A 14,394-nucleotide genomic window follows, 5' to 3' on the forward strand; every position below is an offset into this window, starting at 1 on the left:
CAGTGCCTTTTGGACCTATCAAATTGCAAGGATTTGGAGTCCTTATTTGCATGGGGACAGACTAATCAGGGGCCAGGGCTGGGGATTTCTGTGTGCATAAGCCAGCTTCCCTCTAACTCTGGGGGCACATTTTCTCTTTATATCAAAGGCTGAAGACCGCATTTCCCTGGCTGAGCGGAATGGAGCAGACAAGCACTGACATGGAGCACACCAGGGCAGACTAGCGAGGAACAGAGCTGTCTAGCAGCGAGTGGCCTGGCCCCAGGGCTGTCTCACAGCTGCACTGTTCCACAGTGGAGCTGTTTTGCACTGAATGAAGTGTCCTTCTTCACTGCACTACAAATTGGGGATTCCTATTGGTGTTGAACCGGCACCAACAGCCATCAGCTGACGTTAGGAACATGACAGGACCAGGTGGTGCTGGCTCTGTGGTTCACTGTCTCCCCATCTTCTGACTTGATTGGACTGCGCTGTGGCCTGAGCATAGGGACTTCCTCCATTTACCCAGGGGATTCTAAGGGGTAGCCATGCTTATGGCTGAGACTCAATAAACCAAGGGCTTCGTCCAGTGACCATAGCAGACTGAATTCTTTCAGTAAATTGCAAATGGTAGTTTGTCTAACTCTTCCATCTTTCTTTTGGGGAGATTTTGAGGATAAAATGGGCACGTCATAGTTGTTCTTGCTGCAATCACTTCCCATTTATGGAAAACACATCTCATTTTCTTTGGAACCAGCCCACCTCTCAGATTTCAGTCTCTAAGCTAGGGGTGAGCATCTGCTCCCAGCCAGCCAATCAGCACGTTTCATCTGTCTGACTTCAGTCATTGGTTCAGTCATTGGTTCAGGTGTGGGCATAGAGCCCAAGCTGGCCAAGAGACCTGGCTTGGGGAGGTTAACTTAACTCGGGTGACCAGGAGACAGCAGCTCCCACCCTCCTCTCCATAACTCAGCCTGTTCAGAGGGGCCACCTCATGGGTTCGAGGCTGCAGAGAGCAGAGATGAGAATCCTCGTTCCCTGTGCAAGCCCCTGGACCCAGCTCACTGTTGGGCTTTGCAGTTCATTCATTCACTGAACAAACATCTATCCATATCTTTCTGTATGTTAGAAATAAACTATTTTCACTCACAATTCTGACACCAAATATATGGGGGCTTTCATATCATGGAAGTCTCTGTGGGCACCAGCTGGGTGTCCTACAGTTCAATTCAATTCTGATGCTAACTATCCAGAGTCCACATCAGAAGCCACAGGTTTAAGGGCTCAGTCCCACAGGACTGCTCCAGTTCCAGATGCTGGTCTCCAGTGTCAGGTGCCCAGATGAGACACACTTCTGTCTGAGTTGGCTACAAAATCTGGGGGTTCCCACTACCCTCCTTCCATTTGGGCTGGATAATGAGAATGACTCACAGAACTCAGGAAAGCGCTTTACCCGCTATCACGTTTATTATAAAGGATACAACTCAGGAAGGGGTGGGTGGAAGAGATGCACAAGGCAAGGTATGGGGCAGGCGTGTGGAATTTCCATGCCTCTCTGGGCACACCGCCCTCCCAGTACCTAAGTGTGTTCACTAACCCCGAAGCTCTTGTTGTTTAGGCCTGCAAGCGTGTCCAACCTTTTGGTGTCTCGGCCACACTGGAGGAAGAATTGTCTTGGGCCAAACGTTAAATACATTGGAACATGTAATCACAAAACAATCTCATAATGTTTTAAGCAAATTTACGATTTTGTGTTGGGCCACATCTATAGCCATCCAGGGCCGCATGCAGCCCATGGGCCACGGGTTGGACACCCCTAGTTTTCATGGAGGTTTTATTACATAGGCACGATTGAGTAAATCATTGGCCATCGGTGATTCACTCTATCTCCAGCCCCTCCCCGTTCCCGGAGGTCAGGGGGCTGGACTGACAGTGCCAACACTCTAATCACGGCTAGGCTAGGTCTTCCCGGAGACCAACTCACATCCTGAAGCTACCCACGCCCCTCCCCACCCCACCCCACCCCACCCCTCTTACTAGCACAAAAAAGACACTTAGCACTCCAGAGATAACATGGATTTTAAGAGATGTGTGCCAGGAACCAAAGACAAAGATCAAGTTTTGTTTTGTTTTGTTTTGTTTAAGGTTTGATTTATTTTTAGAGAGGGGGAGGGAGGAAGAAAGAGATGGAGAGAAACATCCATTGGTTGCCTCTCGCATGCCCCCAACAAGGGACCTGGCCTGCAACCCAGGCATGTGCCCTGACTGGAATCGAACTGGTGATGTTTTGGTTCGAAGGCCAGCGCTCAATCTACTGAGCTACACCAGCCAGGGCAAGACAAGTATTTTTTTTATTGTATCAGACAGGACCAGAGCTATATGTGGTGGTGAAATATTTAAAAGCCCCTGCCTTTGAGGAGCTGGCGCTAGATGGAAGGTGACACTTGTTTAAGTTAAACAAGTAAATGATACAGTATTTTACATTCCAGAAGTAAAGGGAAGGAGGGCATAGGGAGGGAGACATCAGAAATGCTGGGACAGGGGTTGCAGTACTAAAGTAGTAAATGTGGCTGGGGATGGGGGGAGGCGAAGAGAAGATGAGATTTTGGAGACAACTGTACTTGAACAACCATAAAAATGTGAAAAAAATTAAAATTCAAAATAATATGAAAAATTAAAAAAGGCAAGATGAAATTTGTGGAAAGCCGTGAAAGAGGAAATAAGTGAGGGGAGCTTTGTGACTACCTGGGATAAGAGGGTTCCAGGCAGAGGAAACAGCCAATGCAAAGGCCCTGAAGCAGGGGCCTGGTGTGTTCAAATAGCAGCAAGGTCACTGTGACTGGAGCAAAGCAAGTGTAGGGGGCAAGTGGGACAGGTGACATCATGCAGTACCTCGTAGGCCCCGGGGAGAACTTTGGCATTTACTCCCAGCCAGGTGGGAGCTAGAGAGGGTTCCAGGCAGAAGGGACCATGAGCAGACTGGGTTGCTCACAGGCGCCCTCTGGCTGCTGTGGGGGAGGACAGACCTTCCTAGGAGGATTAGCTGGGGCAACATTATCCTCCCCGCCCTCCACGCCGAGGAAGTTTCCAGGGTCGAAGCAGTGGTTTTGAGTTCCAGCTAGACACAGCCCCAGGCCTGAGCCTCACTGGCCTCGCACGGGATCTGCTGCATCAGGCATGGCCCTCGACCATCTGCTTGGCTGGGACTCAATGCCCTCTTCCTGGAAATCTCATTTCACTAATGGAAATAAAAGAACAACTGCCTCTGGGCACAATGGCTTTATTATTATTATTTTCTTGTGGAGAAAAGTGCACGTCTCTCCAAGTGGACATCAAAGAATTGCTTGTGCAGGAGAGCCACATCCAGGATGGGAATGAGCAGGCTGTGCGCTCGCTCCGTAGTGTTTTGGGATTGTGGGGGAGAAGCCAGTTAGCAGAATTAGCCCTTCAACACTGAGACCAAATTTCACCCTTGACTTGTTTTTCTAGATCAAATAGGAGAGAAAGACACAGAGTATGGTACCCTGAGAAGCAAAAAAAGAGAAAGAACCACAGCGATCCTGGTCCTTTCCCATCAAACTGCTTGTGAAAAGGCAGGTTCTAAGAGCAAATGGGAAGGGGGGATAGCACCCACGCTGGGCCCAGCCTCAGGCAAAGCTCCAGATGCCAGGCTCTCCGGAGTTGGAAGGTGGTTTTCCCACAGCCTTTGGTTTAATTTTTGTTTGCAAACTCACAAGCCTCGCTCCCCCAGTGACCCCGGAGGACATTGGTTTCTGTGCCCCAGGGACCGTCTTGGGCTAAGCCTGCCCCCAAACATCATATAATAAGAACTTGCATTATTTTTAGTGGAAACAAAAAATAGCATTACTCTCCTATATTATTCCTAGTCTTGAGAGAACCCAGAGGCAGCTGTCTTGGTGCCTACTTGCAGCTGAATTGTTGAGAAATCTTGTGTAAACAGAAAGCTTAGGCCGGGTCAGGTACAAGATACAGCCAAACCATTCGGTAGGTGACAAGTGGCTCATCCCTCAGACAACTGTTTTTTCTGACGGCAGCTTAGGGAGAATGGACTGGCTACCTTGACAGGCCACGGTGCACCTTAAGAAGACTTGTAGCCAACTTGATTTCACTTTTATGCTAAAGCAGCTAACATACTTCACTCCCACCCCAAACATTCCTCTCACTTAACTGGACTTCACCAGTTCTCTACTTTGTTGGCGAACAAAGATATCCTTCCTCTGAAACTCTGTGGGCACACAGACCCTGGTAGGGGGGAAAGAGGACCCTCTAGAAATAGATTCAATCTAGGGCTTCTATAAAGGTGAGAGCTATGTTAAACTTGAACCAGGCCTTTCCTGTGCCCCGAGGAGGAGGCTGCGATCTGTAAGGCTACAGGAGGTCATTTCACCAGCGGGGCCTGGGAGAGTGAAATTGGGAACACAAACTATCCGTTGAGGCTGTTCACAGTGCCTGCCAAGTAATGGGGTGTCAGTGTTCCAGGGCAGAAAGGTGTCGTGCTGCTGCAGTTCGGCCTTCGGTGGGCGGGAAGGGCCCCTGAGCTGTGCGGGATGTGTGTGAGGATGGTAGATCCCCAAACTGCACATAACCCCGGCAGGAGCCCCGGGCAGCTGGGAACCCAAGCCTCAAGCAGGGAGGCGGATCCCAGCCCATCCCCCATCATCAGCCTGCCACTCCCGAGCTGTATCATGAAGTGCAAGTGGCAGCAACAGTTTCATAACCCTACCCTCTCACTCTTCTGGTTCAAACCCCAAACATTCCTTAGAGTGACTCCTCCATTAGCAGAAAAGCGTCCCATTCCTGGGCCCCACTGATGACATGGCTCAGGAAACGGCAGGGGGTCTTTACTGGTCCTCAGGTGAAAGGAGCCCAGGTCCTTACATCAGGAGGTCACAGCGAGGGCAGGCCATGGGAGTGTTGCTCAATTTCCTCCGCTGGCAGGATGTAAGATGGGGAAAGACCTTGCTTAAAACATTACCAGCCAAGTGGGCCCCGGGAGGCAGGTTTGGGAGGGAGGGCCAGGGCTCTGAAGTTAACTCTTGGCAAAAAGCGCTGAGCAGTAAGGCCAGAGGCTGGGCCAGTCTCCTCCTGGCCTACACGGTGCGTAATTCCACAGCTCAGTCCCAGATCAGCGACACCATGGATAAGACAAAACAGTGGCAGGGTCATGGGTGCCATGGAATCCTGGGGAAACTCAGAAGGCACTTCTGGGGCCCCTGAAGCCAGGGGGGTTCTGACTCCCTATCCCTTCACAACAGGTAAAGCTGCTTTAATACTGTTTTCACAGGCAGAGGATCTGCAGGCCAGAAGGGAGGGGTCTGCCAGGGTCAAAGTCACCTCCCGACCCAGGAACCTTGAGATAAGAGGAGGTTTGTGGGCAGGCGCGGGACCATAGCAGGGTACCCTCAGCAAGGAGCCACCTTCCACATCTCCAAGGATGAACTCTTGAGAACCCACATGGCATGAGGAAGAAGGGAAACCATCTCTAGCCAGCCCGTGACTCCAGGCAATGCCGCCAGAGTGGTGTGGACAATGGCTCTGACCCAGGAGGCGCTGTGGGAGCCCCACAGGCTGCCCATGTGCCGCACTAAAATGCCTGAAAAGCCACAAGTTTGTGCACATCAACATCCCCAGACCCTGCCTCTAAGGCAGAGTCCCCAGGGTCTGGAGCTTGTGACAGGGCTGCTTGGACAGGGTGGCGGCTATGGTGAGAAAACGAGCCATGCGGGGAGTGGGGGGGCAGCCGACAGCTGGCAGGAGGGAAGGGGGCGCCCTGAGTTTGGAAACAGCCCTTGTGGCTCATGCCTCAGTCACATTCCCTGCCGAGGGGGTGGGTGAGAGCTGGGGACCATCTCTAGCAGCTGCAGCTGCTGGGCTGTGGAGGTGGGGCATCCCCCAAGGTCTGGCCTTTCCCATTGCTGCCTGGGTTGGAGTTGGGTTCCAGGGACTCATTCATCTTCTCACAAATGATGTCCACCAGGCGCTCGAAGACCTGCTTCACGTTGATGTTCTCCTTCGCACTGGCCTCGAAGAATTCAAAACCTGGAGGGGCATAGGTGGGGACACCTGTGAGACCCTGGGGCGTATAGCCTGGGCTGTGGTATCATCCAGATCTGGGTTCTGAGCCCAGTCGTGCCTGTTATGCAGCTGTGGGACCTTGGCCGAGTGCCTTAGCCTCTCTGAGCCTCAGTGTGCTTGTCTGTAAAATGGGAATCGTGCAGATAAAAACCTGTGACAGCAGCCCTGCTCTGAACTACGCTAAGAATCTCTTTGTCCCAAGGCAGCAGCCGCAAGAAAGACTGAAGGTAGTAACATTCTGGTGCCAAGGGCACGGGTGCCCATGGGTGGCTGCAGCTTACCTTCCACCCAATTGTATCACACAGGAAGGTACAGCGAGGGTGCCCACGAAGCTAGGTGTTTACGTAGACTTTTGAAGTGTTCTGGAAAATGCACTCAAGACCAAATAAAACAGCTGAAGACTGGCTTCAGCCCGGGGCGCTATCAGTCTACGGTCTCTGTTACACAGATAACGGGGGTTTCCCAGTGTTTGTGGAGAGAGTGTGATGTGTGGTTCCTGGCCCACAGAATGCACTAAAAATGGTAATAATGGTGATGATGATGATAAAGAGTGCTTATCAGGTACTTTTCTAAGTGCTTTACATAAATAAATACCTCTAATGATGCTCTGGGGTTCCTCCTGTTGTAACCCATTTTACAGATGAGGAAACCGAGGCACAGAAAGGGCATCTAAATTCACACAGGTAACGTGGCAGGACCAGGATTCACACCCAGGCTGCCTTGCTCAAACAACAACAGTTAATAAACACTAAATAAACATTTTAAATACAAATAATAATAAATATTCCTACTGTACCACATTGGGTCTTGGCTGGCCGACCCCTTCTGGGGAGGGGGAGATATGAGGGAACGTTGAGTATATTCTTAGTGACATCATAACTTGTCTGCCCTTCCAAACGTGGGAGGTGGGGCAAATGCTTTGGGGACTTGCCCAAGGTCCCTCAAAAAGTGTTCAGTCAACTTGAAAATAAGGGATGATCCTTCCTGTACCCCTGAAAGGTCGGCTAAGGATCTGCCTGCAGGGAGCTGTCCCTGAAAGGCCCCTAGTGTGTCCCCACCAATCATACCCGCCAAGGTGGGCCGGAAGTCAGACAAACACCCTCCACATGACACACAGGGCAGTGTAAACCGGCCTCTACCCTGGCACTCGCCAGGCTGCACTATAAAAATGTAACTGTAATTAAGGGTTAGATGTGCAACTATCCGCTTCCCATCCGTCTCTGCTACTAGACCACCAGCTCCAAGGAGACAGGGTTTCTGTCAGTCTTGTCCTCTCTGCAGCCCATGCCGGGCACGGAGCAGGCGCTAGGGACCTACTTGTTCAGCGACTGGATGGATGAATGAATGACAGAGGCCGGACACGAATTCAGATTTTCCATTCTGAACATAGTGATCATCAATGTCGCCCTACTGTTTTCTGGGATAAGTCTGGTATTTCCTTAATGCGTGTGGCTCTGCCTCAAACAATCTGAGTCTTTTTTTTTAAATACATACTTTTTTTCTCATCATAAATATTTGCTTGAGAAGCTAGAAACTGCTGAAAAATATCAAGAGAAATATAAAAGCTATTTGTAATTTCATCACCTAGAAACAATTACTATTGGTGTAAAAATACAAATACAGCCCTAGCTGGTGTGGCTCAGTGGATTAAGCATTGGCCTATGAACCAAAGAATCATGGGTTCGATTCCCAGTCAGGGTACATGCCTGGGTTGTGAGCCAAGTCGTGCCCCTAGTAGGGGGCACTCAAGAGGCAGCCACACATTGATGTTTCTCTCCCTCTCTTTCTCCCTCCCTCCCTACCTATCTAAAAATAAATAAATAAACCTCTTTTAAGAAAACAAATACAACTACAGATGCACAATTGTTGGACTGGGGTTTGTAGGGGTGTGTGCGGGCGCGTGCAGCATGCATGTGGGAGGGGGCGTTTTGGGGGTTTTGTACAAATTGAGATCAAATTCCACTTCCTGCTTTGTACTCTGGTATTTTAAACTTAATGACAGAGTGGAAATCTTCCCTCAGCCCAGTCACTAGATGTTCTCTGCAGAAAGTGTGGTCACCACAAGTATCCCAGCCCACCACTGCATTATAGCTGATTTTACCAGTTCCGGGATAACGGGGCACTAGGCTCCCCAGCACACCTGGAAATGAAACCCAGGCTGAAGTTCCCAGAGAACACAAGGGACAGAGGCACAGGTTAAATGACACCATGAGGGAGCTAACAGCCAAACCTCAAATGGAAGACGTTCGATACAACAAAGACTAAGTTTCTCCAACAAATTGATGACAAGAAAAAAGAGAAGGGGGACTGTTATAGTCCAGAGGTCCTTGGACTTTTTCTGTAAAGGACCAGACAGTAAATATTTGAGGCTTTAGGATGCTTAGAATTTTACATGCAGTCGTCACCAATGGCTCACAATGATGCCAGCGAACACTTAGATGCAACCTACGCGTGTGCCAGACTCTAATTGCTTCACGTGTCGTAACTCATTCAACCCCCATGACAACCCAGTGAGGTGGGGCTGGGAGAGCTCCTTCTGACGCACAGGGAAGTGAGGACCCGGAGAGCAAGCTGGAGTCACCAATAAATACAAGATCACAACTCGATCTAGAATAATATGAGTTAATGTTCAACTGAAGCCAGCACTTGCCTATTTAACCTTTCTAACAGCCCTATGAAGTAGACACTGTTTCACCTCTGTTTCCTAGGTGGAGAAATGGAAGCCCAGAGAGGGGGCAATGTGCCCGAGGTCACACAGCAGTGGGTTGCAGACTGGGATTCTAGCTTGAGTTTGGGTCCTTAGGATGTCCTACCCTACAGGAGTCATACCACCCCTGTAAGGAAAGTCTTGGAGAGCCTAGATTACTAGAATGCTCCAGGACAAGATTTTTGTTGAGCTTAAATTTTGAATAGGTAAGTCTGATAGATAAACCTGATTCAAGATAAACAGGCCCTGACTGGTGTGGCTCAGTGCATTGAGCTCCAGCTGGTGAACCGAAATGTCGCTGGTTCAATTCCCAGTCAGGGCACATGTGTGGGTTGATGGACAGGTCCCCAGGTGGGGGTGTGAGAAGCAACTGACATTGTACATTTATGTTTCTCTTTCTCCCTCCCTTCCCCTCTCTCTATAAGTAAATAAATAAAATCTTAAAAAAAAAAAAAGATCGATAGAAAAGTCCCCCTTCCACCCTGGTTTCCAGCCACCCAGTTCTTAGACACACAGGTCACCATGGTTACTAGATCCTTTTTGTATCCTTCCAGAGTTCCTTTAGGCAAACATAAGTTTATATTCTTAGTTTATATTCTTATTTTCATCCTTTTTACACTAATGCAGGTGTTGGCAAACGTCAAGACGCAGGCCAAAGCTGGCCCATTGCCTGCTTTTGTAAAAGTCTTCCTGGCAGTCACACTCACCCACCCATGTACTGTCTGCGGCTGCTTCCAGGCAGAGTTGAATAGTTGCAACAGAGATCCTGCAACCAAAAATATTTCCTATCTGGCTCTTTAAGCAAATGTTTGCTGACCTCTGTCTGAACTAAAGGAAGTAGCCAGACCCACTATTCTGCATTTTGCTTTTCCCACTTAACCATATAAGCCAGAAATCTTGCCATAGCAGAACATAAAGAACTCCCTCCTCCTTTTTCATGGCTGCACAGTAGTCTACCACGTGAGTGTACTTTATGTTTTGTTGCTTCCTCCACCGTGAGACAACTGGGAGGTTGCAAATGTCCCGCCCCCGCTACTAACAGCACTGCTACCTGACATAATCGCAGCTTCCACCTAGGTGAAGATGTTTGTGGGATAAATTTCTGAGTCTGGGTTCCCAGGGCAGCAGTCAGGGAGAGGGGATCTGTGGGTAAGTCCCCGGGGATTAAATGGAGAAAGTGGCACACGTGGGGGCATGTTGCTGGGTAGTTCCTCCAAGAGCAAAGGGTTGGAGACTGTGGTTGGACCTGGGAGCTGAGCATGGGGATGGGCACTAACCTAGGTCATTGGCGAGCCTCTGGCCATCCTCAGCAAGCACGACACGCTCATCCTCCAGGTCACACTTGTTCCCCACGAGGATGACCTGGGCATTGTCCCAGGAGTAGGTCTTGATCTGTGTGGCCCTGTGGAGTGTGAGGGCTGTTAGTCAAGAGATCTGGGTCAGGAAAGAGAGCAGAGATCAGGGGATCAGTGGTCGGCAAGCACTCACCAGTCTTGCACGGCAGTGAATGACTCCTGGTTGGCAATGTCATACATGAGCAAGAAGCCCATGGCTCCGCGGTAGTAGGCTGTGGTGATTGTGCGGTACCGTTCCTGTCCTGCCGTGTCCTGGGGAAACGGGGGGGTCAGCTGACTAGAAGCCACCCTCTTACCCACTCAACCCCTGCAGGGCATTCTGCCAACAGCCCCAGTCTGATGGCAGAGACATGGACCTGCCCTCACTGCTCCGGTCTGATGGGAGAGACTTCGCCCTGCCCTGCAGGAATTCCCAACCTTAGGGGTCAGCGCCTCTCACAAACTTAGGAGCCCCGTTGAACTCACCTCCAAGAACCAACTTAATGACCACCAACTGGAGCCACATGGGCCAGACACCCTGGCGCTCAATACCATAGTTACCAACAGCTGCTTCGCGGGCCAGACAGTGGCTCTGACACCCAGCAGGCTCAATGGGGGCATCTGTGCTCGCACCTGAGATGTACCCAAACCTCTCTTCCACTAGTCACTAGGACTTTTGATTCCCCCTCATACCTCACAGGGCAGGGCATTGTCCCCTTACCCTGACAAATTCCCCACATAGATAATACTGCCCTACTCCGCACACCTACGCAATGCCCCTCCCTGACTCTGGGCTATTCTCTCTCACCCTCCCATGGGGTTTGGGAGGAACCCCAGGCCCTCCCCAGCTGCAGACCCAGGGACAGCTGCCTGGCCCACCCATATCTGCAGCTTGATCCTCTTGTTGTGGCGGTAGACAGTCTTGACCTTGAAGTCAATGCCCACGGTGCTGACGAAGGCGGGTGAGAAGGAGTCATCTGCATAGCGGAACAGGAAGGACGTTTTGCCCACACTGCTGTTGCCAATGAGCAGGAGCTTGAACATGTAGTCGAAGTTCTGGTCTGCTGCATCACGCGGGCCAGTGTGGGGGTCTCCCGCTGATGCCATCCTGGTGAGAAGCCTCGTGGGGGAGAGGCCAGGAGCCCTGTAGGGAAATACAAGACAAGTAACGGCTCCAGTGTGTACACCAGACCTGGGTTCAAACCCCGGTTCTGCTACTCGGAGGCCAAGTGACCTGGATGCATCACTTGCTCTTCCCAGGACTAGGTGTCCTCCTCTGGAAAATGGGGGTGTTTGGCCAACGCAAGGGCCCAGGCTGGGGTAGCATATGGAGTGCCTCCTCTGGCTGCTGAGGAACCAGACCCTGTGGAAGGTGCAGGTGTGGACTTTGCCCCCTGGTGAGCAGCCAGTGCAGAGCTGGGGGAAGGGGGCCTACCAGCTGGATAGAGCCCCCCCCCTTGCAGCCTGGGTGTTGACTTTGGCAGGTGTGGGCCACTATCAGGGTGTCTGCTCTACCCCGACCCAAGCCAAGTTTAACCCCTTCCCTGATCCCCACAGGGAGAGGATTTCAGTGACCCAGCCCAGGTATAAGCCTAGCTCTGCCCCCAAATGGGTACTGCCACCTTCTGTTTATCAAATGGGCCAGGCCCATCTCATTCTGGGTGCAGCTGACTCAGTCCAGCCCCAGCCCACGGAGGCCAGGGTGATGATCCTCAAACGGAAGGAAACCATCCCAGCCACCAAATAATCAAGAACCCCACTGCCAGGACCACCACTCCCCTCCACCCCTGGTCCTCTTTCCTGGCAATGTATCCCCACAGTGGGGCTGCTTTATCTGGGCCCAAGACACCCCCTCAGGCCTCACAGCCTCCCTAGACCTCAGTTTCCCCAGCTGTCTATGGCTGCTCCCGAAGCCACACAGGGAGGTTCCAGAAGACCTGAGTGAATGGAGGACACACCCTCAAAGGAAACCCTGGCAAGGCTTTCTCAATTGCCTGTGGGTTTTTTTTCCATTTTAAAGGAGGACACAACCGGCCCCCCTTTCCTGCCCAGCCCTCAGCCCCACCCCGTGTTCCGGGAGAACGAGTTGGAGGGGAAGACCAAAGACAGGAAGCTTTTCCCCAAGCTAGGCAGGGCTCCCAGGCTGAGGCTCCCGCCTCATCCCCATCCCACCTGTCAGCCGGTCCCACCTCTTTCTGACAATCTGCCCATCCTCCCTCACGCCTGGCACTTGATAAGGGTCCTGGGATTTGGCCCCGTCCCTCTTTGCTGCATTCGGAGCACCCCACCAGTGCAGGAGAGCTCAGGAGCTTCTTCCCATCGCCATATGGTCCCATCTCAAGTTCCCAGCTGGGCTCTCAGCCCCGCCCGCGCCCCATTAACGTTCCCGATGAGCCCAGCTGGGTGGGGGCGAGGGAAGAGGCGTCCCCAGCCGCCCGTCTTTGTTCCCCCGGGGCCTCCCCCAACCCCCTGTGCCCACAGACCTGCTGGGACGCGGAGGTGAGGGGCAGGACGCTCTCCCTCCGAGAGGGGTCACCTCGCGTGGGGTCGTTGCCCGCGGGGTTTTCGCTTCCGAACTCGCTGCGGCCTGCCCCTGGCCGCGACCCCGGCCCCGCAGCCAAAGCCACCGCTGCTGCTAGCCGCAGCCACCCGGATCCCGAGCGGGCTCCGCCCAGGGTGGGGAGGAGGGGCAGCTCCCAAGGGAGGGCAGGGCGGGGCCGAGCCCAGGGCGGGGCTTGTAGAAAGTGGAGGTAGGGCCTGGAAGCAGCCTCGACTGTGCAGTGGTCTGGAGCCCACTCTCCAACAAACTACCTATAGAGCTCCTACTAAGCGCAGAGCGGTTGACAGCGCGGATTCTGCTGCCAGCTTCGAATCCCAGCTCCACCGGTTACTAGCCCTGTGACTTTGGACAAGTTACTTAAAAACCTCTCTGGGGCATTGGCTGGGTTGCTTAATTGTTTAGAGCGGTGTCCGGATATGCAAAGGTTGCAGGTTCCATTGCGATCAGGGTGCATATACAAGAATCAACCAATTAGTACCTAAAAACGTGGAACAGATCAATGTTTTTTTCTCTCTCCCTCCCCTGCTCTCTTAAACAAACACACAAACACAAACAAGTCTCTCTGGGCCTCACTTTCCTCTACAGTCAATTGGTTGAAAGGAAACTGAGTCTCAGAGAAGGGCAGCCCCTTCACTGGAGCCACACAGTGAAAAAATTTGGCACATCTAGCCCTAGCTGAGGTCGTAGAGTTTTTTCTATGCTAGCAGGAGAGGATCTGCTGTTACAATAGTTCAGGCTTTGCTGGTGTTCAAATCCCGACAACTCCACCTGAAGCCACTTGCTCAACTTCTCTGAGTCCCATAGCTTCATGGGAACAGCAGGTGTCTCTAAGAACTGCCATGAGGATGAACATGACATGCATCAGTCAGGATGGAATGGTATGTGCTCAGTAACAAGCATCCGCAAAACTCCCATGGCACCCAGCACCTAAGGTTTGCTTCTCACTCACACTGGTTATTGTAGAGAAGGAAAAATGTGGGGAATCATGCACTGCCTTGTGTAGTCCTTCTTTATCCACGGTTTCCTCTCCGTGGTTTGTTACACACAGCCAACCATGGTCTGAAAATATCAGGTGGAAATTCTGGGAATAAACAATTTATAAGTAGAAAATTGTGCACCATTCTGAACAGCATAATGAAATCTGGCACCATCCTTCTCCATCACACCTGGACGTGAATCACCCCTTTGTCCAGCATATCCACACTATGAACACTCCCCACCTGTTAGTCACTTAGTAGCAACCTGAGTTACTAGATCGATTATGGTATGACAGTGCTGGTGTTCAAGTAATCCTTATTTTATTTAATAATGGCCCCAAATCACAAAAGTAGTGATGCTGGCAACTGAGATATGCCCGAGAAGCCATAAAGTGCTTTCTTTAATTGAAAAGGTGTGTATGTATAGGAAAAAAACACAGTATATATAGGGTTCGGTACTATCTACGGTTTCAGGCATCCACTAGGGATCTTGGAATATTTTCCCCATGGATAATAAGGGGACCATTGTACCTTCCCTTTGGAAAAGACTGGTGGGATCTCTGCTCACATTTCATGGGCCAAAGCAAGTCACATGGCCACCTCCAGTGTCAATGGGGTGAGAAATATGCTTGTTCCCTAGGGATCAGAACCAGCTATTGTTACAAATAATGTTCAATGATTAGCTCCATGCCTGGTAGGTAACAGTGGGTGCTCAGTGAGTGGGCACCATTATAGGAAGCC

The 14,394-nt window shown here is 51.3% G+C and overlaps 1 protein-coding gene across 1 annotated transcript; it reads right to left on the bottom strand.

Moving 5' to 3' along the window:
* Positions 1 to 3,243: 3,243 nt before the first annotated feature.
* Positions 3,244 to 12,792, bottom strand: RAB3D (RAB3D, member RAS oncogene family). Its single transcript, XM_024556903.4, has 5 exons — positions 12,600 to 12,792; positions 10,996 to 11,260; positions 10,271 to 10,389; positions 10,060 to 10,184; positions 3,244 to 6,039 (listed from the first exon to the last, which is right to left on the bottom strand). Exons 2-5 carry the CDS (start codon positions 11,221 to 11,223, stop codon positions 5,852 to 5,854), a joined length of 660 nt encoding a protein of 219 aa, XP_024412671.1. The 5' UTR covers positions 11,224 to 11,260; positions 12,600 to 12,792; the 3' UTR covers positions 3,244 to 5,851.
* Between the last annotated feature and the right edge of the window lie 1,602 nt (positions 12,793 to 14,394).

The sequence above is a fragment of the Desmodus rotundus genome, chromosome 9 (assembly GCF_022682495.2).
Source record: "Desmodus rotundus isolate HL8 chromosome 9, HLdesRot8A.1, whole genome shotgun sequence".
In the NCBI taxonomy this organism is placed as follows: Eukaryota; Metazoa; Chordata; class Mammalia; order Chiroptera; family Phyllostomidae; genus Desmodus; species Desmodus rotundus.

What these genes read in the sequence shown, in the direction of transcription:
- RAB3D (XM_024556903.4), bottom strand. Translation starts at nt 11,223, where the DNA reads ATGGCATCAGCGGGAGACCCCCACACTGGCCCGCGTGATGCAGCAGAC. An exon ending in GGATCAAGCTGCAGATATGG is followed by an intron (nt 10,390 to 10,995) that starts GTGGGCCAGGCA and finishes CCGTTTCCCCAG; the next exon opens with GACACGGCAGGACAGGAACG. An exon ending in TTCACTGCCGTGCAAGACTG is followed by an intron (nt 10,185 to 10,270) that starts GTGAGTGCTTGC and finishes CACACTCCACAG; the next exon opens with GGCCACACAGATCAAGACCT.